General features: G+C 39.7%; 1 protein-coding gene across 5 annotated transcripts in view; it reads right to left on the minus strand.

Moving 5' to 3' along the window:
- CLUAP1 (clusterin associated protein 1) overlaps positions 1–27,253 on the minus strand; it is a 67,725-nt gene that overhangs the window by 11,958 nt on the left and 28,514 nt on the right. For all 5 annotated transcript variants that reach the window (XR_009959982.1, XM_062588290.1, XM_062588289.1 and 2 more), the window contains 2 exons: positions 13,048–13,120; positions 2,599–2,706 (listed from right to left, as the gene is read on the minus strand). Coding sequence is in view for 4 of the 5 variants with exons in the window: in XM_062588290.1 (XP_062444274.1) it covers positions 2,599–2,706; positions 13,048–13,120 (181 nt within the window). In the remaining variant the exon portion in view is untranslated. The remainder of the gene's footprint in view (positions 1–2,598; positions 2,707–13,047; positions 13,121–27,253) is intronic.

Raw genomic sequence — 27,253 nt, forward strand, 5'->3', positions numbered from 1 at the left:
AAATCCTATCCCTTCAAGTCTCTTAGTTGACTAAAGAACAAAACTACGAACAACTGTGTCAAAGCTGCATTTAGTTTGAACTTTGCTGCATCTAGACAGACCTCATGAAAGGACTCTCGAACCTGAAAGCGTGTCCATTTTTCTCAATTATACCAAGTGGCCTAAAAAGAGATATTCTCTCTCCCTCAAATCTCGGCTCCATAATGGCCAGACACACTGGAGTATCTGCCCACTTATTACGAATGGAGGGAAGAAGTCTTCTCTTATCATATTAATAACCTGGAAATTAGAGATGTAGAACTGAACCACAGCATCTCCAGAAAGTGACCACAGTGGCCTGTTTCTCCTCAGCAGAAGAGCAGATTTGGCTCAGAAACACCATCTTTTAAGAAAATAAAATTCTTTAAAAGAAAGTGATTGAAATGTCTTGAACTGAGTCAGGAAAGAAAGTATTAATTAATAATGTTCTTACTATATTGCTTTGATAATTAAGTACATTTTAAACCTAACAGTATCTATGCTGAAGTACAGGTATAGATTTTCTACATATTTAATGACAAATGCCCAGTGAATGTTCAGGCTTGATTTTCCAAGGAAGCCGAAGCACTTGACTTTAGTCTCCGGTCTTGACATGGTCTCCTGCACGTCACAGACAACTGCAAGTCTGAACCTGTTCTCAAGTCTAGAATTCACCTAAGTATGCACTCTGGATCAGGCTGGAGCTCCTGGAGGAAAGCTCTGGCCTCACTGGTATCTTGACATAGTCCAAGCTTTTGTTCATATAGTCTGGGCAGATAAAGGATGGACATGACTGAGCAAGCCAGAAGAACAGAAATCCCAACCCCAGTTGAGTTTTCTTAAACAAAAAATACAGGCATTTTGAGCCAAAACCAGCAGTGTGGACCAAAAGTCTGCTTTTAACCTTACAGTACAGATGCAGCTAGAAAGACTATATGAGTAGGCTCAAGATTATAAAGAGAAACCTTAGCAAGGCAGAAAAGTGAGCCCAGGACTCTCAGTTTAAAAGCCTAACAACATTTGTATCTGTCTCTGCCGGAAGACTGTAGGATTGAAGTGACAGGAGTAAGAATGGGAAGTACAGTCATTACTCTTCTGGATGGATTGCAGAAAAGGAGCCATTTACCATACCTGGAGCTGATCCAATAGTTCTGTTTGCAGCATGCAGAAAGAAGATAGAGCAGCGAAGGGAGATTTCCAAAATAAGGAAACAGTAAAGATTGGGATGACCACCATGTAGCCAGCAAACAGCAGAGTATGCGAAAGTCAGAGAATAATTACGTGCTATAAGTAGTTTACTATACAAGGAAACCATAGCAAGCTATCTAAGCAGCAGAGCAGAGAAAATATCTTGGGAATTACGGGTGCTTGAAGTGTGACAAGCGCTGACTTAATGCTGAGTTTGCAGTCACTGTAATTAGTGATAACAAAGCTCTTCCTTGAAAAATTCTACTTGTAACAAAATCTACGATTTTTATAATAGAGCTTTCTCCAAAAACTGGTGTTAAGAGTTGACTATTTGACTGCAGCCAGTTCCCACGTCTCTAGATTATCACTTCCAGCCTAAGAGAATCGATGAGATGGGACATCATAGGTAGTTATATATAGTCACCTCTAAAGCCCTAAAAGCTTTGTACAGTCTTTTCTCTGAAAAACTGCAATGTAAAAAATATTTGTGAATATCAATGTTTTTGGCATTTTCCAGGAAGTTCCAAGAAATAGAAAAATCAGGGATAAAAATTCTTGAGTTATATTGATTTGTGAACTTCAGCTTCTAGCTCTGGCCTTGCTCAGAGAGGGGAGAACAGAATTAGGCTCAGAAAAAGAAATCACATTCAGTCTATCCAAGTAACGGGTTCGAATAGTACTGGCGCATGAAATTACCCACACTGGTACTTCATCCAGAGCCCAGAAGGGCTTTTGCTGGTGGTCAAAATCACTCACAGCTGATGAGAATGCCAATGAGAGCCAGCCAGATTTTGTGGTTTCATTTTGCTAGACTGTAAACTAGGCAGAACATTTTTCCCCCCATCTAAGTGAAACACAGCCCCTCAGACAGTAATTTCTTCGAGTTGCTACTGACCAGAATCTACTGGAACTGGTAGTCAGAGGCTAAAACTTCTCTACATGTAAGCAGAAACAGAAACCAGATGTCTTTCCACATAAGAAATAATTCAGGTGTCTTGTACCCAGAACTGCATCAGTGATAGTGGCTTTATGAACTCACTAGAGGTCTCTTTTGAAGAAGATCCTACTAGGACTAGTGTCTAGAGCTAACAGAAAAGAAATGCTTTGTGATGAGAAATGCAATTACTTTTCTAAGGCTTTCTGTACAAAGCTACTCCTGAATCTGCAAGGCAAAATCAAAAGAGGATTCTTCTCATATGGTGCTCTTTCCAGAAAATACTCCCTAATATGCTCCCTTGAAAGCACTGTATTTTCTCCACAAAACACTGTTCTCTTAAAGTTCAAGAGAACTCTGCAACGTCCTTGAACTCTAAAGGACCTTATATTTAAGGTGATTTAGACACTTTCATCGTGTTCTTCTGAACAGAAGAAACTAAGGACAGGTTTAGATACCTTGCACTTTGGTCTCCGCGGCTGTGCGCTGCTTCATTATCTGCCTCTCTTCCCCTTCGCTATCAGATTCTTCATCATCCTGAATCTCTACGTCAGAGTCATCATTATCTGGATAAAACAAAAGCAGTTGAGTAACATCATTCAACTCAATTCACAACAACTCAGAACAGCAGTTGCATGCAAGAGCATGCTAGTAGTCTCTGCCTCTGTTACAGGCCAAGACGAATTCAAAATACAGTAGCAGACAGAGCATTAGCTCTACTGACAAGCACAAGGAAATAGCCAACCTGCTGGTCCTCACTAAGGAAGGCATCATTGGAGGCATTAACGCCAAAGAATTATGTTGAGACGAACAGCATGTACAATATAAAAACCCTTGAGACAATTCTCAGATTGTAGCATAAAGGCAATGTTCTAAATATACTCCCTGGCTATGAATCATATATGCAGTCAGAAGGTGCTATTTCAGCAATTGATTTCAAAATAAAAATCTTTTAAAAGCCTTTGGAAACTGTGGGGTTATTAATATATCTCCAAGTCTTTTACCCTGACATAAGCAATATCCAAAAACGTCCCCTTAGACTCTTTGTCTTTCATTTAATCATAGGTTAGAAAAGCACAATGAAACATCCCACATAAATGGAATTAGTAATGGCTAATTCCAAGATGCCTGGAAGGTTAGGAGAACCTCCCAAGGCACAGGAACTTCTCCAGTTATTTTCACTATCTGCCTTTTCATTTTCTCCTTCATGTCCCAATCAAATTCCCCTGAGTCCTGACTCCCATTCCCCAGTCACTGAGTTGGAACAAACCTTAAGAACTCAGGTTAAAATGTCCTTCAGTTTTTTGAAAGGATGGCAAAAATCTTCAAAAGTGTCTGCAGAAGGAAGAGGGCAGGCTGTTCTTCATGTCATTGTACCAGTCCCATCTTAGTGCTCACAAGCATGACCAGCTAAGCTGATTCTCCTCTGAAGGTGTCCAACTGGATTCAGAAGCAGGTGAAAGGCTTGGAAGAGGCTCTGCTCCATTTAAATCTCCTTCTATCCCAATGGCTTTTCCGCCCCCTCTCTTGGTCATGCCAACCTGCTTCTGCAGACTCTCTGGCTCTCCAGACTGAGCCCTACTTTCTAGCTGCTGCCCACTTGTGATCACTTCACTCCTCAGTCAATCAGTGAGCCAGGTCCTCAGCTGATAGACGCTTAACATACTCTCTGACTTAAGCAGTGATGAGCCCCTCTATGCCAGCTGACCCTACAGCTCAGAGCTGGTGCTTTGGCAAGGACTGCTGCATGTGGCAGATCTACGTGAGCCTGCGGAATCAACAGCCCTGTGACAAACCCAGCAGGACTCAGTGTTAGGTCATCACCCTGTGCTGCTGCAATACCAGTTACTTATTTAGAGAAAACAGGCAAACCTTTCCCAGGCTCATTCAATTATACACATGTCTGTGCAGAAAATGAAAATATGATTATTTATGATTAGTAATGAGCTGATATATCTTGGCAATATTTAATTATCAGGCAACGTACAAATACTAGACATTTTTCCATAATCTTTTTTCATTGCAATATTAAGTTAATGCCAAAGCACAATAGCAAGGGATGTATCTGATATCCTGGTAAGATTATGAGGCTTGTAACAGTGCTGGCTACGATTTCTATTTGTATTGCAGTTTCTCCTTTGGCAAGTGAAAGGATCGCTTACTGTTGTGTGACCTAAATACCATTTCTGTTTACCTGGTATTCAGGAAAGCTAAATTTTGTTTAGTCCTTGCCCAGGCAAACACCTTAGGAAGAGCAATGTGTAGCCTAACTAAAGGATTTTGGTTCATGCTCTACATAATAGCAAGACTGCCACATCTGCAGTGGTTCTCAGACTGCTACCGAAACGCTGCCTTGCTTATTTTGGACTGTTTTTGTTTGTTTGTTTGTTTTTCTGGGTTTTTTTGAGCAGCATTTCCTCCTCTTCAGGTTTTGTCAAACATGGTACTCCTGCTACCAACATCACTAGCAAGGGCTGAGGATGCCACAGAGGACCAACGTGATTCCTTTGCCCAACCATTTCAGCTTCATTCCCATCAGCACTTTACCCTTTCCCCAGGGACCTCCTGAGCACAAGCTGCCAGTTGAGATGCAGCTGGAACCAGCGCTTTCTGCTGATAACTCAGAGTAACAAACCCAGTTAACCCCACTTCGGATGTAGTTGGGCTTACAGCATTCACCCAGCAGAGAGGTGCAGTGATGTGATTCTGCTCTGGGTAGGGACACTACTGATACAACACAGAGATTTAATTTTTTATTTCACTTTCCTGGATTCCACCCCCTTTATTTTTTTTTTAAAAAAAGAAAACACTTGTGGCAGCAAAGTCTCAGATATAACATGCAAAATATAATTCCCTTGGGAAAAAGTAGGGATAAGAAAACAAGAAAACAAGAATGAATCCACCATCTTCCTTCAATGCACTCAGAAATGTTACTCCCTAAATACCCATATTCTTCCGTGGCTTAATGCTCTCCTGAACTACGTGAACCCCTCCCACTCCCTGTAGTGCACTCCTTCACACTCCAGTCATTTCTGACCCATTTCCACTTGCTAAAAGAAAGTTCATATCATCATACAATTCCCCACAGCATTTTTCTACTGGAAAATGGGACTTGCTGTAAGATCCTGTGCCTTGGGATAGAAGTTACAGCAACTTTGGAGACAGAATGATGGCTGGAGGGCTCCAAGCTGCTCCTTTAAAAAGGAAATGGTTTAAACATAGCTTTTTTTCTCATCCAGCCCTTTTCCTCTTTCTCCCAGTTTCTTAGCTACTCTTCACCCCCTCTTATTCCCATTATTTATTTTATCCTTCTTGCCCACTACCTTAGAGGTTTAAACTTGATGATGGAGCTGCAGTCCTGTCCCGTTCAGCCCTTTTGCGGCTGCAACGGCGTGCAGCTGGCCAGCCCCGGAGAGCTCGCCCTGCGTGCCAGCTCTACTGCCCGAGTTTCAAAAGCACGCTCGACAAGCAAGGCCGGGAGCTTTCCCTTCCGCCTTTAAAAATCCTGGATTACTCTTCAATAAAAATGAAGGAAGATTCATTAGGTGGATGAGCAGCACATAAACACAGTGCAGCATTTTTCCTTCTGAGCTGTGACTTTGAGACAATTCTTGTTATGAGCATATGGTAGGAGTTTGGATTTTCATTAAACGGTCTGGCTGGAGCTCTGATGCTCATACTCCAGCACGAAGCCTAAGCCTGCCGCTACAGTGAAAGCACGCTGGAGGAACAAAAAAAGGGGAACGGCAAATGCAAATTCAGCAACAATAAAATCTGTGCCTCTGAGTCTCCTGCAAACCATTTGGAAAAAAATCCAGCACATTTTCACTTACAAAAAAAAATAAACGTCCTGCTCTGACCCAGCGCTCCGTGATGGATGGCTCAGGAGCTGCTATCACCAGCCCCAGCTCTGCCTTGTATACAGTCGGAGTTATCACAGGCACGGCAGAATTATGCTAGGCCAAAATGCCAAGGATGCAGCAGCAGAGCATATTGCTGAAAATTTATTTAAATGTACAAGATAAAGACAAGCTGAGTAGAGGCTTCTTAATGGGCTTAAATGGCACACTGGGCTAATGCTCTGTGTGACCCATCTTCTCTAGAGGACTACAGCGTTCTTAGCATCCTACAGTTCTCATTGTATATTCCCACTGTGTCCAATTTTCAGCAAAATATTCTTCTAATTCATGAAAAGATGACAAATCAGGAAATTTCACTTAACAACACATAGAGGGAAACTGCCTGCTGCCCTAGGAGAAGTCACAACCATTCTCTGTGTATTACTGCATTAACAGAAATGACAAGGTATCAATGTCAGAGAGCTAAGAAATACTCTTCAGGGAGAAAATGTGCATTTCTCTTGGTATCAGCATAAACCAACGAACACGATGAAGCATACTACTCCAAATTCACACATACTGGTACATGCAGTGCAGAACACGCTCTAATACAGCTGGCTTCTGAGATTTGCATGGGTTTACATGAAGATTATTTGACATTTAACAATAAACTGCAATTCAGCAATCCATGTACCCAATTTAAGCCAATGTTGGCAGCTTCCTGGAGCTTTATGCTGGTCTGCTTACTAAACCCTGTATTTTTACTATGACAAGGTAATCAGAGAGACGCTACAAACTGCATTTTGCCCATTTGCCCACTGTTGTGATTTGTTGTGTCATGTGCAGACAGCACTGGCAAAGTATGAGACTGTCCAAGAGAGAATATACTGGGCTTTGGGATTTAGACTTCTCTCTCCTTATATTTCAACACTTCCACATCATGAATTTTAATCAACTACATTAGTTTCAATTAAAACAGTTCAGCTGGCCATAGTTGAAAAACACTGCACTCAGAAGATATGTTATTTGTTTCCAAATCATACCTGTTTCCAAAGAGAAAAGGGGCAGATACTTGGACCAATTAACATTGATAATGATTTAATTTTAGGCAGTTTGCAATGCTTGAAAGAAAACCAGCATGATTTAATAATGTACAGTGATTTCATTACAGATTTGTTTGTTTGCACAAATATTCAAGTAAATGTATGCAACTAAAATAAGAAAGTATTGGGTGAAGACAATGAGCATAAGCCACAGTTTAGCGATAAACTCTAGAATTAAATATAAATGTTGTTTAGCATATAATTTCATAATAAAAATCACTGCTTTGAAAACACAGGCATTGGCTCCACAGCAATTACTGGATTTGGTAAGATGTTGATTTTGGTGAAGCAACATTATGAGAAAAACAAGTAGGTAACTGACAGCCACTTGATCCAAAAATAAAATCTATTTAATAACACAAGGAAATTTTAGAACTGGAAAAAAAATGAGGGGATTGGGATTTTTAATGTGAGCTAAGGGAGAGTGGAGCTCAGCTCTCATTTGAAAGTCTCGGTCTCAGTTCTACCAAAATTCATATTCTTGTCTCAAACTCAGAGAAACCAGTCACGTGTGTCAATTCGAATAGTTACATGTTCGCAACTCTGCACTTTGAATTAAAAAAAAAAAAAAAAAAAAAAAAAAGCTTTGAAATAGATGGAACATTTCAGTGAGGAACATCCTTTGTCCATAGTGCAAAACCAAGATCCTCATCTGATCTGAGAAAAACTCATCGCAGTACCAAAAGCTAGTGACCAAGCTCCAAGCCCCTGCAGCTCCTACAAGCTTCAGCAGAAAGTACACTAAAACTGGCAAAAACATACTTACAAACAGCAACTAGTGTGTTGCAGAGTTGCAGCAAAGTGCATTTTCTTACACCTCTTGGGTATTTTAAAATGGCCTACTGCTGCAGTATCTGAGTCTCACATTTTCAACAGTAAGAATAATTAACTGTTGCCTGGGGAAAGAGTACATAGGTCTCTGTCACTTGAAATCATTAAAAATAATTGTTAATGACAAGCTCCATTTAAATTAGGATTTATAGTCTTGGCACACGAATGAGAAGGTAAGACACTTTTTGGCCTGTTTTACAGAAGAGGTCATACTCGGCGACCATAACAGTTTGCAATGACTTTAAAAGCCAAAAATCCATCAAAGCACTACTAAATTAAAACATGAATTTGCAATTATTTAGCATGCAACACACAAGACTTGTGGACAAACTCCAAGTGTCTGTTACAAAAAGATAGATGCTCTTAGCATCCTGCTGGCGAGGGCGCCGAGCATTAGCAAAGCTATCCGGGCTCCCAGCCCTCGTGGGAATTACCCAGCGCCTTACTGCTACGCTTCAAACGCGATCCCTGCTGCAATAAGGCTTTTTGGTTATCGACTATCAGACTTGAAAGCATCAATTCCTGTCTGGAGAGAGTGCAAGAGAGTCAGTACGACACCGAACTCCAAGTGTCGCGTGAACTGCCATCCTAAGCACATCTATTTGCTCTGCTTAATCGAGCAAGACAATAAAGTTAAGTACACTTTACTTGCCTGCCCCAAAAGAGAAAGCAGACTCGCCAAGAAAGCGGCTTGGATATGTACTGGGCAGGATTCAAGCTCTGCAGGAGCATCAGTTAATCTTGTTGGGACATGAATTTTGCTGAACCACTGCAAATTCATAATCCTGCGTAACGTGAATATTTATGCATTATATAGACCAAGAGGGACTAAGCAGGGCTGAGTGACTGTACCGACAAACCTGTGATTACATCTTTAGTCTTTCAGATTAACCTAACTGAAGCAAATAGTATATTCAAGGAGGGAAAAAAAAAAAGCAAATTTACAGCAAATTTTTTGCAAATTGAAATCAAATCCTGACCATAGCTTTGGTCAAAAGAAATGCAGGAAATATTCTGCAAGTTTAAAGGGCTTATTTTTATATTTTCAAACCCAAACATTTTAAGTTTTTTGCTTTATTTGATATGTTCTGCTTTTAAAGGGACAAAAAACCCAGAAAAATCTGCAAATGAAATAAGCTAATTAGTCTGTAAAAAAATGTCTTTTAGGCTAGAATATGTGTCACATGCTCCTTTTTGTTCAGCAAACAAGATTTTTCAACCATGGACGAACCAGAAGAAATAAATCCCAAATTTCTGCTGGGGTCAGTGACCTTTCTAGCCCCCTCCTTTCTGCACCAAACCACGACCACAGCAGCTCTTCATGTATCTACGTCTGACATTAGTTCTACCAATGGTCTTCACAGTGGTCAGCTGAGCAGCGTCTAGTATAATATTTTAAGTTATTTTTCCATTTTCCACAACGAAACCAAGCTCTGCATTCGTGTCAATTGGCACTTGTTTCATTGCACCAACCTTGGATGTGCTACAAGGACAGCAGTGTGTGTGAAAAACACCACGCTGTATGAAAAAAAAGATTTGTATATTGGTTTCTCTAACAGCGTCTTATGTGAAATAAAGATTACAAAAAAATACCAGCAATTTTCTTATCACTCAGCACAAGAAACATTTTTTGTACTGCTGCAAATACCTAATTGCAAGTTTTTTCATCATGCAAATAATGCTAAAAGCCTGACCTGTATCTAAAGTTCAACAACTTCACATAATTTAAGAATTTTTTTTCACATAACTTAGTATTAGCTTTTTTTTTTTCCAGGGTAGTAGTTTTATGGAGATGCTCTGTGAGAAATAAGAGATGATTTGCAGTGTACTGCAGGAAAAAAAAAAAAAAAAAAAAGAATAACCAGGCCAAAACCACCAAAGATTTTTGCAATTTTTATGCAAAATAGGACTTATCTGGCAGGTTTCTATATTCCTGACCTGGACCTGCACAATTTAACCTATCTTCCATAACACATTTTGAAAAAATATAGGCTATGATTTAGGTTTCTCAGGAGTTAATTCAGCCTGAAACTAAAGTGAGAGCTGTCTAGAACTCCTGCAACTTTTTCTGCAGAGAAATGAACTGTTAATTTGCAATCGCTTCTTACCAAATTAGCAGTAGAAAAGGTCAAAGGATTCAGACAGCAAGAGAAGTGCATCAATTACTAAGGCTCGCAAAGGTAAGAGTGCTTATGGGGACAGAACGAATGCTTTTATCAGTTAATGGTAACAAATCTATCAACAGGTTCCAGTTTATGCTGTTAGAAGAGCCTCATTAAGTGGTTTGCAGCTCTTGGGGACAAAGCGTAACGGGACTTGGAGAACCTTCTCCTTTCCCTTGCAGCAGGCACTGACCTGCTATCTGGAAACATCTTTGTGCAGGAAAACAAGGAATCTATTTAAACAAAGCTAATAGCACCACTCAGGGACCTTGAAGGTCCACCTGGAGAGTCTTAGGATACCAGGAGACACCTGGCCAGCTTGCCTGCTTTCCACCGAGGGAAGCTGCATGGGAAAGGGTGATCGCTTCAACTCCAGTGCATCTCACATAGGCAAGACCAAGTCATTGCAGGACCGGCTTTAACAGCCCTGTGACCAGGCATTAATATGTTAGTTGACTTAAAGGCCCAGACATTTAAGACCAAAGGTGTGGGGTTTTGTTCGTTTTTACAAATTGAATACAGATGACAACTTATGATAAAAGGATTCTGCTTTGTATGTGTGGGATTACTTAAAAATGCAAGTGGAATAAGCATTTTTCTTCTAAAACCTAGTTTAGAAAGATCTTTCTGAGGGTGAGGAAAAGCCCTTCTCTACCTTCTGTCTGTCTCTCTCATTAAAAGGCCACATCCTACCTTAGAATAACAATATGGCATATAGAATCCCAGAATATGGGAGAAATAAAGTTTAAATGTTCCACTTTACACCATTTCCCTAGAATATATATGACGCTTAGAGTACACGTTGATAAAATCACTGACTTGCAGACCAAGGTTGTCAGGCTCTTGGGAAGCCTCAGTTGAACAAACCTGATCTCTTATCATGCTCTTTCACAATAATTAATCTTTGGGGTGGTTTGGACATGCAAAACTGTTTAGTTTTTTTTTTTAGCTGCACTGATTCTGCTGCCGTTTATTTATTTCCCCTTGTGCACAGCATGGGTCTTCTCTTGTGACCAGGATCCTAGAGTTTTACCAACCCTTTTGTAAACTTAACCCTAGCAGGGCACCATATTATTTAAGATACCAACCTCTGCATTTCTTATCAAAATAAGTATCCTGGTTTTGAATTGTATAAAGGGCATCATTTGACAAATAATGAGGGGGGGGGGGGGTCTGGTCTAAAGGGAAAGCAAAGCTGGTAGCGGCTCATTATCTGATAGCAGACAGCCATCTCGGACAGCTTTACAAAATTCAGTAAATTAACCTTACAGCATCCAGTAATGAAGCCATATTCCATGCTCGTGACTGGAGAGACAGCCTCCAAGAGTCAAATTATTCTCTCAGTCTTACTTCTGTAACCCCACAGACTTCAAAGCTGTATGCAGGCAACAACCGGGAAGGGCTCCGAAAGACGACTGGATTTGCCCAGGGTTATAGGACAATCAGTAAATGAGCCAACAATGAAACCACGGTTCTGGTGCTCTTATTTCTAGAACAAACTCCAACTTTGACAATTAAATACATGAAAAATAATGTATTAAGGTAATATTCTCTACATCACTAACGGTCGTAATCGTGTGTTCCTAGGTACCATTAGATCACTCATTAAAAGGCAAGATGCAAGTATTTCAGAGATGCAAAATCACTGAACAGTTTTTCAAGTGAAGCAGATCACAAAATCATCACATTATACTTCACATTGCTAACTACTGATCACAAATGTTCTTCCCCTATTGAACTTATATCTACCCTGGCAACTGGCAGATAGTAGGCCATGGACTTTCTCATTCAAGAAAATCCTTGTAACAACTCCACATTCTTGTGACTGGTATTAAAAAACCTGCATGCTTCAGCTAAAACTTCTTCACTTTGCACTGCACTGCCATGGAGAGATGAGATTAAAGATGAGCAGAAAGGAGTGCATCTTCTCTTTCACGAGTTTGCTCAGAGAGTATCTGCCAGCAAACTGAAACCATCACGTGTAACTTTAGCTTTCATGTACCCTCTCTGATCCTGAGAATTAACTCTGCTTCTATTTTTTCTCCACCATATAAAAATGCACATATTACAATATTAAATTCATACAGTAATTAATGAGGAAGTTCTGCTGACACTTAACGCAAAAGGAGCAAAATCTGGGTTGTGAGCTTTCTGCAAAATCTCAAGGGGTTATTATTCTCTTCTAATTCTCAGCTAGAATTCTAATTAATTAAAAGTAAGTTCAGAAAAAAAGAAAACCCCTCCAAATTTTAATTGCTTTCACATTTTGTAGGTACCCTAAAATCAAGGAAATGCAAGCAGGCAAACATGTCCCACTCTAAAAATTACTGATATTAAAGAGCATTTCAAACTAGGGTATTTTATCTGTGAAAGTTATGGCCTGATACAGATATCACAGAGAATTAGCCAGTACACAAAACCAAACTCCAGGGCACATATGTAGCAGGCAAACTACTAAGACGTGTACTCCAATTTTGAGTGCACATGAGCACACATGTAACATGAGGTAGCTGAGTGGTCCCATACACCAAAGGGACTACTCACCTACACACAAGCATTTTGCTGAGTGAAATCCTCTAACCAAATTTGTTAGCACAACAACCTTCCACAATTTCCAGCAATTCTATTTTGCTGGAGAATTGCAGTGTCTAGATAATAGCAAAATGAAGGCTAAATTTGCTCGCTGCAATTCATAGTATGCTGAATGAGGAAGAGCTTTCATCCCTCAGCACTGCAGGCAAAATTTGCAAGGCACAGGAACATTTTACAAGGTTAGGTTACCAATTTCACTGCCGTCTTTTTCAAGTTATTATCATTCCACTTTTTCAAGTACAGTCTGCTGACTCTATATGTCTGTCCCCGCATAGCTGACCGATCTCTGCTCAGCTTCAGGCTTTTAAGTGGATACTTATATACAGAGTAGCTGGTACTTAGCAATCTTTTTGCTAGTACAGTGAAGAAATGCAGCTTACTTCCACTCTTAAGTAGGTTCTGCTCCTCTTCCTTCAGCCTATTCTGCATAAGATGAAGCATGTTGGCTGCTTCCTGTAAGAGGTAAAAACAGTTGAATCAGAAAAGCTGCCACATTGCCCAGTCGGGTGGCTATTTGGTTGGTCCTACAGCAGTTAAGGACACCTGCAGGCAGAGTGAGAACAGAAAATTTCAGCATCGAAAATGTCTTAGGAAAAGAAAAGGTCTTAATTCAAGTATGGGAGCTCTTACATACTTTGCCCATAAGGTCAGGATATGAAGAATATACCCAGAAAGCCCACAGGAGTTTCATGAAAAGCACAGAAGAAAGAAGCCAGGCTGATGGTAGCAGGGGCAATGGCAGTTAAGATACACAGACATTTCCATTCCAGCATAACAGATTAGGAACAAAACATGCCTGCCTCTGTAAACAGTAATGGATTCAAACTCTTGACTGCCACAGGGCATAGAAGATAGTGTTGCAGTTGTAGGGAAAAAGTAGCAAGGGTGAGAAGAGGCAGTACTCTCTCTTTCAGCTTCAGTGCTGGCTTACATGCTTAAAATACAGAGGAAGCGAGTCAAAGAAAGTGGTTTGACCACACAGATGAGCCACTTCTCCTTCTTTCTCCTAGTTTCTTCCTTGTGCTTGGACTAGAAGCTCTGCTGACCTCCTGGTGAGTCAGCTCAGAACGCTAAACTGGCAGAGCAACACTCCCTCGTGTTTCTTGTGTTGATTTTCTGCTGCTTTAGGTTCCTGAACAGCTTGATGCAGGGTCAAACAAATGCCGCTGTCAGCCCCGGGGAACTGATGAGTGTTCCACGCTGCCCCTTCAGTTCAGCCGCGCAAGCCACACCACAGCCTACAGAAGCTTACCATACACTGCAGAAAAAACTGTTTCAGAAGGCTGGCCTCAGCTATGCAGATAAACTCTAGTTCTGGTGAAGTCAGTGAGAAAATTGCAGCAATTTCCTTGGTTAAGGATTATGCTTTTAAAAATATTTTTTTTAACAGCTGACTTGGTGGTAGCTTCAGATAGTCTCCTTCTCCCTGCCACTTTCAATGACAGTAATCATATGTCTGTATTTTTGGCCTGACTGGATTTTCTTCCACCTTCACTGTAGACCCTATTCTTCATACTATAAATTATCTTAGCAGAAATGATTTATATCATGTGCGTGCATTTAATTTTTGGCTCAGCAAAAAGAAGACCATGCTAATCAGAGATGCTTTTCAGCTGGCCACTTTTACGTGACCTAGTGCTTTTGAAATGTGACAAGGGAGAAAAGCTAAGATGATGATGAATGTAACGGCGCAGATGCTTTTTCAAGCCATTAAATAATACGGTACGAAGGACTCCAACAGAATAGCACTCCACCCAGGCCAACGGGTGCGTTTGCTGTGCAGAGTGACAGCTCCATGAAACAACAGATCTGGCCTTGCCCTCGCGAAGCGCCCATGAGGAACGGACTGAATGTCCCAGGAGGCACGAGAGCAGGAGCTAATACTTAAGCTACCTGGTAAACAAACACTACAGAAATGCTGCAGGCAAAACGCCGCGCATATCTTACACTAAAGGCTAACTTTCGACAAACCAAGTGGTAGCATCAGCTGTGGAACCACAGTGTCAAGTTAATACAACTAACACAGTGCCAGCTAACATAAAATCAGAGCTAGAGTGCCCCATCAGAATGGGGTCCCAGGCCTCTCAGGACACCAGAGAACCCCCACGTTCTGGGGCAGAAACTCCCGTTTCAGAGGCAGACCGATCTCCATCGAGATGGAACTTCACATCTTCTGCCTCTCAGAACATGTGTTCTTCTGTAACACACTGAGCAGGTCGGCTCTTCAGTCAAACGGATCATTGTGACCAACTCAAAGCAGACAGTCCAGCGAAATGTGCAGCAACACAGGAATTTATGTTATCTACCTGTGACTTAGAATCATAAGGTCCAAACTTGGGACCTTAGGAAGTCTCTAGTCCAACCTCCTGCTCCAAGCAGGATCAGCTATGAGATCAGACCGTATTGCTCTGTGTTTTAACCAGTTGAGTCTTAAAAATTTCTAAGGATAGAGACCGCACCACCTTGCTGGGCAATCTGTTCCGATACCTGGCTGTCCTAAAGTGAAAGAGTTTCCTTACATCATTGCTAATAACTTGCCCAGGTCTTTACCACACAGGGGTTCTACTCGCACTTGTTACTATTACGTTACCAGTTTTCCATAACAGGCACCTTATCTTGTGACATTTAAACAAATGGCCTCTATTTATTCAAAACTAACAGGAATTTTTTTTAAAAAATCTTGACCTATCAGGACAAACAAGGGCTTTTTAAACAAATAAATCTCACCTATGTTTAAAATGCTTTTAGCCCTTTCCATGCCAACTTCAAGTCTGTGCAGTTCAGCAAGAATTTTACCTGTTTTACAGAATTTTGAATGCACTATTTCAAGACAGATGTATGCTTTTTATAGAGTAGAATTCAAATGAAAACAATACAGATATTCTCCTGTATCTCAATCTACTTTAATTGGCAAAGCACATGGGATTACATCTTCTATCTGACTGTGAAAGCCTTTGAAAAACAGGAGTAAGACAAAACACATAGCTGCTCAGTAGAATGTTTTAACATAAACCTATTTCTCTACAGACGAGCAAAAACTCATCTGCAGGTGCCTAAGGCAGGGTGAACGGGAGTCAGCTTTGAAAAAATCTTTTAATAGAAAGCTATATAAATGCCTACCTGGAGAAATGTTTTTTTTATTTATCAGTTTTTTATTTAATTTATATTACAGTTTCTTCAAGAGGATGGTTTTAAACAGCATGCAATTACAACGATGTGCAGTGGTCTTTGCTAAAACAAACAGAAGTAGCAAAAGGCCAACATGCCAACATGTAGAATACCCTCCAGGAGTTGAAAACATCGTTTGACTTAGGGCAAATGAACCGTGACTTGACTAAGCCATACAATTTCTTGATTGCCAATTCTCTATGATGTAACTCACGCTGCTGAATGTTCTTTTAAACAATAAAATTAAGTTGCTGATATCATGATACTGAAGAAGACTCTCTGCCCCTTTAGACTGCAAAGCAGCAAATCTAAACAGGTTAAAAATAGGGGGAAAAAAACCTCAAAATGATGCAGTATTTGATCACTTAAAACATTTAAATATTTTTAAGTTACTCTCAAAATTTTGTTGAGAAAGTTGTGGAGAAAACGCTGACAGGATTTTGAACAGAAAGAATTTGTGCCCTGGAGCCAGCTGGCCACACAACATGGTCACCACTAAAAAAAAAAAAAAAAAAAAAAAAAAGAAATGGGAAAACAGGAAGGTGATAAGTGCAAAAGAATGACAGGACAACAACTGGAGATAGCTGACTTCTTTGTTCAGGTGTCAACACCTCCTTTTCTTCCTAAGCCATTTCTACTGCTCCTGCCTCAGACATCCTCCAAACCCCAGAAATCTCTTTAGACATCTCTACATATGTACACCTTTTCATCTCAGCAAGGGAAAACAATGTTTCCTTCTGTTTTTTTCTGATGATTTGCTAGAGAATATTGGTAATCCTACTGCTCTGTAGTATACTTAAAACGAACTGTTTTGAAGATGGATTGAAATGCCTCCTCTTCACACTGCCTATTAATCTCAGCAGCTGTTTCTTGCTTTGTTGTAGAACAAAACAACTGAGATTAGCTCTTACTATGCGCACACAACAGGATTTTTTTTTTTCATAATAGAGTGCTGCCACTCATTCGGCAGGGGTGAGATATAAGGAGTAGGAGAAATTATGTGGTGCCTGAACGGAGAATGTGACAGTATTCTCAATAAGAGGAAGCCTGCTTAGGTACAACAGAAAGGTAAGTGAACACAGTATTAGGGCTGCACAGTTAGAAATACACAGTAGCATGAGATGCCAACGTACCAGAGCTCTTCTTAAGAACTGAAGACGATGTTCAGTAACTTGCTAAACTACTTTTCAATACCTGTCCCTACGCTCAAGCCCCGTTTTTTGCTTTGAATTGAAACCTGCACAGCTATGGTTACGTTTGACTAAAAGTAACTGTAATGCTATAGGGTTTTTTCCTTCTTACTTTTTTGAGGAACAAAGACTACAGGAGAGAGATGAGATCCATCAGAAGGAGTACACGCACATAGCAAATGGGAGGAACCAGGAATCTATGCGGAGTTACTGAGCTTTGATCCCACAAGAATTACAGAAACATGGTGAGATAGTTCACATGACTGGAGTGGTGTGATGGATGGTTACAGGCACTTTAGAAAGGACAGGCTGGGAGGTGAGAAGGAGGAATTGCTTTCTCTGCAGAAAAGCAGCTTGAATACACAGGACTTTGCCTTGCAGTAGGGGATGAGTCCATTGAGAGTTTATGGGTAAGGATCAGAGGACAAACTGCTAGCCTATGATACAGCATGGCTGCATAAACTAATATTCACTTTAACCTTACACTTTCTTAAACTTTTAAATGCTTAAGTCATATTCTCAGCAAATCAGTCACTTCAGTAAAAACCACAACAGGGAGTTTCACTTTCCCATGAAGGCTACCAAAACTCAAAATTAAAAAACTTCTCTCAAAATCACATTATATTTCACTCAGTAAATAACAGAACGATAATGAAACTAGCTTACAACAGCTTAGGGCAATAAAGCAGGTTCCTGGCATTCTGGCATAAAAAAGAATTTTGCATTTGGACGTTACTCTTCACAATTACAGAGATGGCACCATCAGCTGAAGTAGTACTATCACAGTGATACAGCTGTCTGAGGAATACCAAAGCAGCTTCTCTCCTCTTCCCCTGGCCTTAATTACATCAAGTACTGTGTGCTTTGGAGAATGTGATCTCAAAGGAGCTACTGCTCCAAATACAGCTTTCTGCACCAAAAAACCCACAAACAAAAAACCCAAACAACACATGATTCTCCAAATCCACCATCAAGGTTTACACTAATAATTATTCAGTTTTTATATATGCTTGAGGATCTTCAGCATTGCAGCCTGAGGAGCATCTGAAAATCACCACCATTTGCCTATTTTACTTTTTTTTTTTTTAGAGAGGTCATCCTTACAGTGGATAGGTATACACCAAATGATCTGAAAATCATCATCTGCTATTGTAAAACCATCTGCCTCCTCTCTGTTTTCATTATTTTCATCTTCTCCTTCACTTTTGTGTCCTGAAGTAGTCATCTCCTCTCATCATTAATACTCATTTTACAGTAATCGTTTCCACTGAAAGAGATGTAAAGTATACTTAAAGAGTATTTTCTAGACTTAAATGATACTCAGCAGATTTTCACCAACTGTTATCATAACATTGGCACCACCAGTGATGGTGGAAATGAAGAAAAACTCATTTCTACTGTAGTGCCGTTATTTTAAATAATAGATTTGATTCATTGTCCTTCTTCAGAAAAAGTCTTTCATTTCGAAATTCTTTCCCTACTACCTATTATATCTATCTAGAATCAAATTCTTTTAAAAAACAGGAAAGCTTATGCTGCTTTACAATGTGACTTGGTCTTTTTAAGCTTATTCTTTTCCCATTTTAAATCTTGATAGCCTCCTGCTTTTCTTCCTGTTGTGGTAGAAGAAGCGTTCATTGACAGTACTGCAACACTAGAGACGCTTCAATAAACGGGGCAGAAGACTATTATTCTTAAAGTTGAGAGAATAATACTTATCCAAGGGAAGCATCAAATCTGATTTTATAATGAAAGAGGCTCTGCAGAAGCACAAGGACCAAGCAGCAGCTGTGTCACTCAGTTTGCAGTCAGCTGATGCTGCAGAATGTAGCGTCCGACTCTGAGAAGTCCAGTGATCACATTTATGGAAATAAAGAATGAGATCTGTTAGATCTCTACTGAAGTGCAAAGTCACAAAAAGCCCTTGAAAATTTCTTGAAAGGGTTATCTTCTCAAGAAAACATATAATAATCTAACTAAGCTTCATTCAGGACGTCATGAAAATTAGGGAAAATGCCAAAAAAAATTTATGATGTAAATGAAAGCTACCACAGTAAAAGACTCTTAGGATTACTTTGTTCTGGGGAAAGTCTTTACGAAGGTAGATTGCTGTTACAGATCTGTGAGACCATGGAGCAAGGATCAAACCAATCACATGGGCCTTTGCACAGCAGTGTCATATGAGAAGCAGAAAGCAGAGACAGGAAAACATGCAGTTTATGGCCTACGACACCCATGCTGACGCTATCCTAATATAGCAGCTCTTAATGCTATCGAGCTCAAGACGCATGAAACCAACCAGTGAAGTTGGTTAAAACAAACACCTCCCCCCCCTTCAAAATAATGAGTCCAGTCCACCAAACGAGTATTTTGAAATTACATTGTTTTTGTGTTTCTCACATCCAGACTTTTTCCTAAAGCAGCCATAGGATTATTTAGCAGCTCCGACTTCAGTATGTCCTATGTAAACAGTGCAATAACCACTCGTTACAGAACAGAAATTGGAGACAGAACTGAGCAGCATGCTCCGTAATCTAAAGTTGAGAGACAGAGTCCTGACACCTGAGACAGATCAGTTACTGGCCCTCTTTAATAAGCAATCTGTGCATGAAGATCTCATGTACAAATAAATACCTTCCCTTTGGGAACTCAAAGAAAAGGGACTAAATAGAAAGAAGATACTAGCTCAAGGGTACACATCCAAACTTGGTAATAGTTGGTTTTCCTGCACTATGGATTAGGTTTAATGACCTGCACTAAAAATTCAGATGCCATATTTATGCTTCATAAGAACCTTTTTAGCTTCTCCCCTCTTACCCTCAAAAAGTAAGCAGATATTTATCCCAGGGGCAAGTTTCTTGAACAACTTTCAATGCAATATAAAAGCTTTTTGTCCTGGTTACTCCAATTCTGTGCCTACACATTGCATGTTTTTCATCATTAAACATCCAAATGGTGGAACAGCCTAATTGGAGAAGCTGTGTAGTCTCTACCCTTGGAGGTTTTCAAGACTTTAATTAAAGATTTGAGCCATGTGGTCCGATCCCAGAGCTGACCCTGCAGTGAGCACAAGGCTGGGCTAGAGACCTCATGAGGTCCTCTCCAACCAGAATTCTTTGGTGATTCTATGATCAAAAACACTGTTCATGAAAGTTATTTAGCTATTTACACTTGATTCTATTGGGGGGGGGGGGAAGTACCTCAAACACTCTCCTGTCCCCATCACTGCCACACTGTGTTTATTTTGGGTTATATGTTAGGATGAATAGCAATTTAAATTAAATACCGAAAAGAACTAGACATAAGCTACCCGAAGGCTCTTAAAAAGAATGGCAGTTCAGCTCTGTGCGATCCTATTTACTTCATCACGAGCTGTGCCACTTCTGGAATCATTTCTAGCTCTAATGAGCTTGATGCTTCAAATCTTCCTTTATTCTTATTGAAATTCTTTGCCCTCTCTTTTGAAGCTCCAATGATTAGGATCCCTTCTCACATACACACACATATAATCTTTTTTCTCCCCCATTGATTCTTGGGCCAGCCAGTTTCCCCCACAGCCACGCAGCGTTTTGTACAGTATAGGTCACTTCCTTCCAGATTGCCATAACTGCTCCCTCATCCACTTTTATTTGTTCAGCCAGGAACAAGGCAGCAAGGAACAGGCACCATAAATACGGGGGAGCTTTCATAAGACAACAGGTGACGTTTCTACCAAATGCTTCTGCTGAACTGCTTTTCCAACATCATTCCCAGAACCACCATGTTATTCACATAAATGGGGCCAGCTTGAGAGTGAGGAGTTTTGCAGTGCCATGATTCACCAGAAACAGTTTTCAAATCCTCCCATAGTGTCAAATGATAGAATCCAAACAGAACTAGGTGGTATGGAGTGGAAACCAGCAACAGACTAACATCTGCCCGGAGTTTTCCTATTAAAAAATGCTTTTATGCAAGGTTCAAGGCAGCACTAAAACTCAGCAATTCACTGCTGCCTAAAATAATGTGACAGAGGAGGGACTTCATTCTGCAAATCAAATGTATTCATCATTAGATAACATGTAAATTTACTATAATGACAACTCCTCTCTCTACTTTTCTTATTTTCTTTTGCAGAAGATATGAATTATAATGACTCAATAACAGTTCATTGAGCATTCCCTTCATGTACTACATTTTTGTTGTATTAACTTACAAGCCATATTGGTTGGATGTGTGATACTCGTTTGAAAAATGTACAATTTTGCAATGTAAACCTGAGGTCAGTTTGCACTGTCTGAAGAAATTACCATCAAATTAATATTGATTGGAAGTTAGTAGTCACAGCTACGCCTTGCTCCCCACCATAAAGCAGCCACCGTCACATCGTTGTTTGAATCCAGCATCAGCGTTATCCTCTCCCTATGTTACGGGTAGCACAAACACTAAGTGTTCCAAAGGGAGCTGGGAGCATTCACTACTTTCAAGTATACTGTTTATTAAATAGTAGATATATTTAATATATTATATTAAAGAGTAGATGTTCTTGGTGAACTTGATTCAAGGAATTGATAATGGAATCTGTTGTCTTTCATCTTGAGATCCACCAGTTTGAATACAGCCCACGTTTGTTATAACAAAGAATCTTTTCTCTGGGTGGCTGACACACTTTAGTTTATTTCTTATTTCCCACCAATCAAGCCCCAAATTAGGAGCAGCACTAGCATCCCCCTCTCTAACAGTCTTGTTGTCAGAGCCCTTGCACAGGAATTAAGAGACTTGGGTTTAAGGATTTCTCCAGACTGAGAACATCTGAGCCTCCAGTTCCTACTTCCCAGGAGAGTGGTCCAGACATTTGATTAGAAGACAAGGATGAAACTATTTTTATGTATCTCATTTTGATGTGTTAGAGAAGGAAGAAGTAAGAAAGACTAGTAACTCAGACAAATCCCTCATTTGAAAAGCAAGTTCTGTTTATAGCACTGTTCATATGCATTAGGTTACGATTCCTCAGTACAAAAACGAATATGTAATCTGAGCAACCAATCTACAACAACAACAAAAAATAGGCTTCTGTTTACTTATTCTTCTTTTCTAGGTTCAATAATTTTGCATTCTTCCCTACACAATCTCCCGGCTTAAGCAGTAGGGATACGGGAGCTTCATTCCAGTCTGCTCTACAGATTAAGAGCGTACAGCTACTCAGCCTTTCAGCGTCTCAATTTCAGAACCAGCTTTAAGAGAACCCTGACTGTCCTGGAGCTCTCAGAGGAGGAAGAAGTGCAGGGTACCGGGGCAGGAGTGGTGGTAGATTTTTGCTCTGACGAAGTGAACACACGCAACAGTGGCTCCTTGTACTCTTCCATCTGTTCTGACATGCTCTCCTTCTGTGTACTCTTTTCCTCCATTTTTCTTCCCTCCATGTTTCTCCATTATGGGATTTGTGTGTCTCAGCCCACCAAGCTTGTCATACATGCATCCCAGACTAAGTATAAAAATAGGTGCAATCAACAACCAAGGTGCCTATGTTTACTTTTAATTCTGATATTCAATATAATTTAGCTACACTGAACCAAGAGTGCTCTTCTGGTACCCATAAAAAGGTTATGTCATTAGTCATAATTCAAATGTACATTAGCTGGAAGTTTAAAAGACTAACCAAATGCTTTTCATATTAATCTTCAGTCCAGCTATTTTAATAAGAACACATAGTAATGGGAATTTCTAGATTTAATATTTCAAATGGGACAGCTGAATGCAGAAAATATAAAAAATAGCAGAACAAAGGAGTATCTTGGAGTGAAGCTGGGCTCAGATATCCCTATCTGAGCCGAGCTCAAATGTCTTATCTTGAAGCATCTTCTCCAGATATGAGGCTCTGATGAGAAAACAAGTTTAATGAAGGGGAGAGGGTACCTGGTGTGGAGGGCAGGAATTGTGAATGGAAAGCCACCATATACTCTGTTTGTTTGGCTTTTCCTCGCTTAATCTTTTATCACGATGAACTGCTTACAAATTCTAGTACCAGGATGATGAAAAGAAAAATATTTTAAGAAATATGAAACCAAAAGATAAGCACCAAGTGACTGTGTGAGTACTCTCCCTTGTGTGCCCACTACAACACTGGCACTCCTTAGTGGAGAATTCACAGTGCTATCCTAAAAGAAGTTTTAAAAGGACGTCTGATGATACAGTATCTTAGTAGAAAGTAGCTGAAGGAGAAGAAAGCGCCTCAGGGATAGTCTCTGAAAAGTACAAGAAAGAATAAGCATGCTCTGTCTAGAGAAAAGGCCAGCAAGTGGTAAAATATATTGCTGAGTTATCCTCACACTACCAAGCTAGTTTCAGAAACACCTTTTTGAACTGTATTAGTCTGTACTGTCCTTTAAAGTATAGACATTCATTATAATCCACAGAAAAATTCAGTCTCCAAGTCTGAAAAGCTCTGAAACTTTGATTTTTAGGATCGACAAAGTTCTAATAGTTTTAGCATCTAAACATCAGAAACTATTTCATTTTAAAAATGGAACAAAAATTAATGAAATGTATTTTACTATGCAAAAAAAGTCAGTAAGAACAAATCTTTGAGGAGAACTGGCACATACAAATTCCTGCTAGCACACAGAAATGCAAAGGCACAGATCCAATGAACAGTACTACAGAGCAGCAACAGAATAGAAGAGAGGACTGAAAATGGGGAAAAAAGGCTATAGAAACTGCAAAGCCAAAATATCCTCATTTAAACTCCTTTGATCCAATAGGTGCATGTCAGTCTGTCAAAAAATGTGAAAAAGCTTACTCAAAGCAAGAATTATGTGGGGACTTCTGATATGTCCACAAGCCAGTGTTAATAACAGATACATAATTTCATATTTTTCATACATTTCAAAGGGCTTTCACAGCAAACGGGCAGGTACTTTGCAGGTAGTAGATTCACCATCATTTAACTATTCAGTTCTTGCAGTACATTCAGTTCAGACTGATTGCCAAGCTTTTAAGTTCTTTTTAACGCTCAGGGATATTTCTCAGTCCAGTGCCTAGCAGGAGACCACTGTCAATTGCTTTCCAAATATTACTCAGGGTTATTACAGACAACGTGTAGCAAAAGGAAAAGGAAGCTCAAGACCGCCATGAAACAGGCTACAGAACTCCTCTCTCTGTACAGCTGTACACCTATCAAATCAAAGAACAAGCCAAAAAAAAAAAATCATCAACTCAAACAACCAGTACTGTGTGGTTTGGAAAGCCTGGAGGGCTTCATCTGCTCAAAGTCACTTAATTAAAATTGTGTACTTGAGTGCAATCTTTAAATCACTTTTCTAATTAGGAAATGCACTCTGGCCAATATCATTAGCTGTGCAACGTCAGCATGGTACCAAAACAACTTTGAGTGCAAGTGCACTAGAGATTAGTCTCATTATTCTGCAATAGTATCCTAATCAGAGGAAAAAATCATCATAAAAACGGGCATCTAGTGAAGGAAGGGGATCCAAGCATCAGTCCCTGCTACTGAATGCCACACAGGGTGCTGGATTAATCTAATTACATTGGAGTTCCTTTTTCTAAGAAGCTATTTAACAAAATATACCGAGATGATAATAGAATTGACTCACTTCTCCTACAAAATGTAATTAAGATTTGTTTGGTGGAGCAAAAGACATGGTTGAAAAAGAAATCAATATAATTTTTTAGTAGTTTTTGACAGCTGGAGAGTGTGGGTATTGTAATAGATTAAATACAATTATCCTAGTCATCCTAGTCTATCATTCTAAAAATGATAACATTAAAGCTCAGAACAACATGCAGCATCAATTTCAACCTCTCGGTGTGCAATAGTGCTAATTTTAGAGCAAATCACTTTTTTTCAAGTGTGGAATAAGCTGTCCACAATTTTGCTTCAGCAACAAATAGCCAAAAGTGATGAAATACTACCTGAAAAGCAGATCAAGATCAATGCAAGAAGTGAGAGAGATGCATCAGTGTTCTGGGACTGCAGGGAACTAATTCGAAGTGGATTAAACACTACACTGTCTTTAATTTTTTTTTTTAATCCCACCAGTGGTTTGGAAATAGAAGGGCACCAGCAAGTCTCTTGGTTTAGTTAAGCCTCAGATGCTTCATTCTCTTTCATTTGCCTAGCCTTGGAGCCTGGCTTGGAGCACTGACACCTCATGATGACTTCAAATAATAATCTGGACTCTAGCACTTCTGAAAACCTGCCTGCAAAACAGACATAGGCATAGCTTCTTCTTCTACCTAAGCAAAAGCTTCGACAGCTAAGTAGTCTTGGCTACTTGCATCACTGGATTGCTCCCCATAAAGAGAAAGTTAGCATCTCATTCTTTATATATTCTAATATTATTTGTAGACACTCAGATTTTCTGCTTTTGATCCCTATGCTTCTTTCTCCTGATCTGGAGAACAACTCTCAGATGTAATCCTCTCCCCCTCCTTTTTTAAGTTCACATAAGGCCTGTGAACTAATGCTGAATCCACACACAAAGACAGAGGGTGGTAAGGACACAAAAGCTTACAGAAAGCAGGATTCCTATCAACTACTCCCTAGCAGAAACACTTAATAGGCTCTAATATAAAGGAAATGCATATAATTAATATAAATGAATATAATATAAATGAAATAATCTCCTGATCTTTTCAAAGTTAAATTCAAACTACAGAACTAGATTTCATGCCGATTTAGGCATATTCTGCAGAAAGTTTATGCCCAGGCAACTTGATCATGTGTGATCATGAGAATATACCCATAGTCAGAGACACTCAAGTACAGACCGCTGCACATGGTAGAAATGTATTCCAAATGCAGACAATCTGATGGTATTTTAGCATAAAGCATATCTTAAAGATCTTTCCCAGCTCTGGCGCCTAGTAATGCATTTCACATATAGCGAGTGACTGCAGCAAGAGGAGAGAAACACACCTTTTTGTCACAAGATTTTATACTCCTTAATTTTGCATGATGCTGAAAGATTGCTATCTGCTTATCCTAATAAATTAAAAGCTAAAGTATATGGGCATATTCTTTACAGGTCTGACAGTCAGAGAGAAGAAGAAAGAAAAGAGATGTCTCCATATTCTAAGCACAGACACATTCCTGAATGACAAAGGCTTTTCCTTCATCTTATTGTCTTAAAAAAAAAAAAATCCTCTGAGCAGCTGTACGCCAACTTATTAATAAATTCTGTTAAAAAAACCAGGTTCTAATAGCTCAGTTCAAAACATTCCTACTCTTGATATTGTTTCAATAGTATTTGAACAGAAAGGGAAAAAATAGAATAATAGGCTACATTTCAAGATTACTCAATTGAGGCCTTTTCTTTTTTTTTGCCGAAGATGGGGGTAAGAAAAACATTATAAAACCAAAGACATGAAAATATGAAGCTGAATATAGATTAAAAATATGTGAATTAATGTTTATAGAGATAGTGCTTATAAAAAGGGATATTAATGAAATTGTTTCACTGTGATTAACAAGCTGTCAAATGCCTGGCTGGACTTGTCAATCTTACACTATTTTTTCAAATCCTATGTTATCTTTTAAAATACAGGGTATTTGGCCCCTCAAACAACACAATGCAGCAAAACATTTGAGCCTTCTCACCAGAATACAGCTTCTATGCCAGAAAGAGGACACACACCGATCCTATTTCCCCCCTCTGCAAAGCGGACCGAAGCCTGGCTATGAAGTCCCCTGCCCATCGTGCTCCGCATCGCAGGCAACAGTCAGTGCGGGAGGCTTTGAGTGCAATCAGTCCTACAGAGTAACAAGGCTTTCCAAAAACATCATCTCACAGGTACAACATACGCAGTTTGCAGGAGCAGATGACTACAAAAGTTACTTTATCTTCAGCATAAACACAGGTCATAACATTTCACCGTAACTAAAGGGAGGTATGAAGATGTTAAAGGAAGAAGGTAAATAAACACAGGATCAAATCTTTTTTCTTCCCATCAGTATGCACACACGTATATCGGAAAAGCAAAATACACATTCATAGGCTGGATACAAGGAACATTATTCAAAGCCCTCCAACATTTCTGCCAAGAACAAATTGTGCTAACAAAATAATATATGATTATCATATGCAACACGGGAAAATCTGGAGAACGGAAGCACTAGTTAACCAGGTGTAGAACACACACCAATTAAAAGTCCAAGGAGATGTCCAGTGAGACATCCATTTAAAAATGAAGAACAGAAAATGGACGGGGTAAAGACTGTCAGAAAGATGAA

The sequence above is a fragment of the Rhea pennata genome, chromosome 15 (genome assembly GCF_028389875.1).
Source record: "Rhea pennata isolate bPtePen1 chromosome 15, bPtePen1.pri, whole genome shotgun sequence".
In the NCBI taxonomy this organism is placed as follows: Eukaryota; Metazoa; Chordata; class Aves; order Rheiformes; family Rheidae; genus Rhea; species Rhea pennata.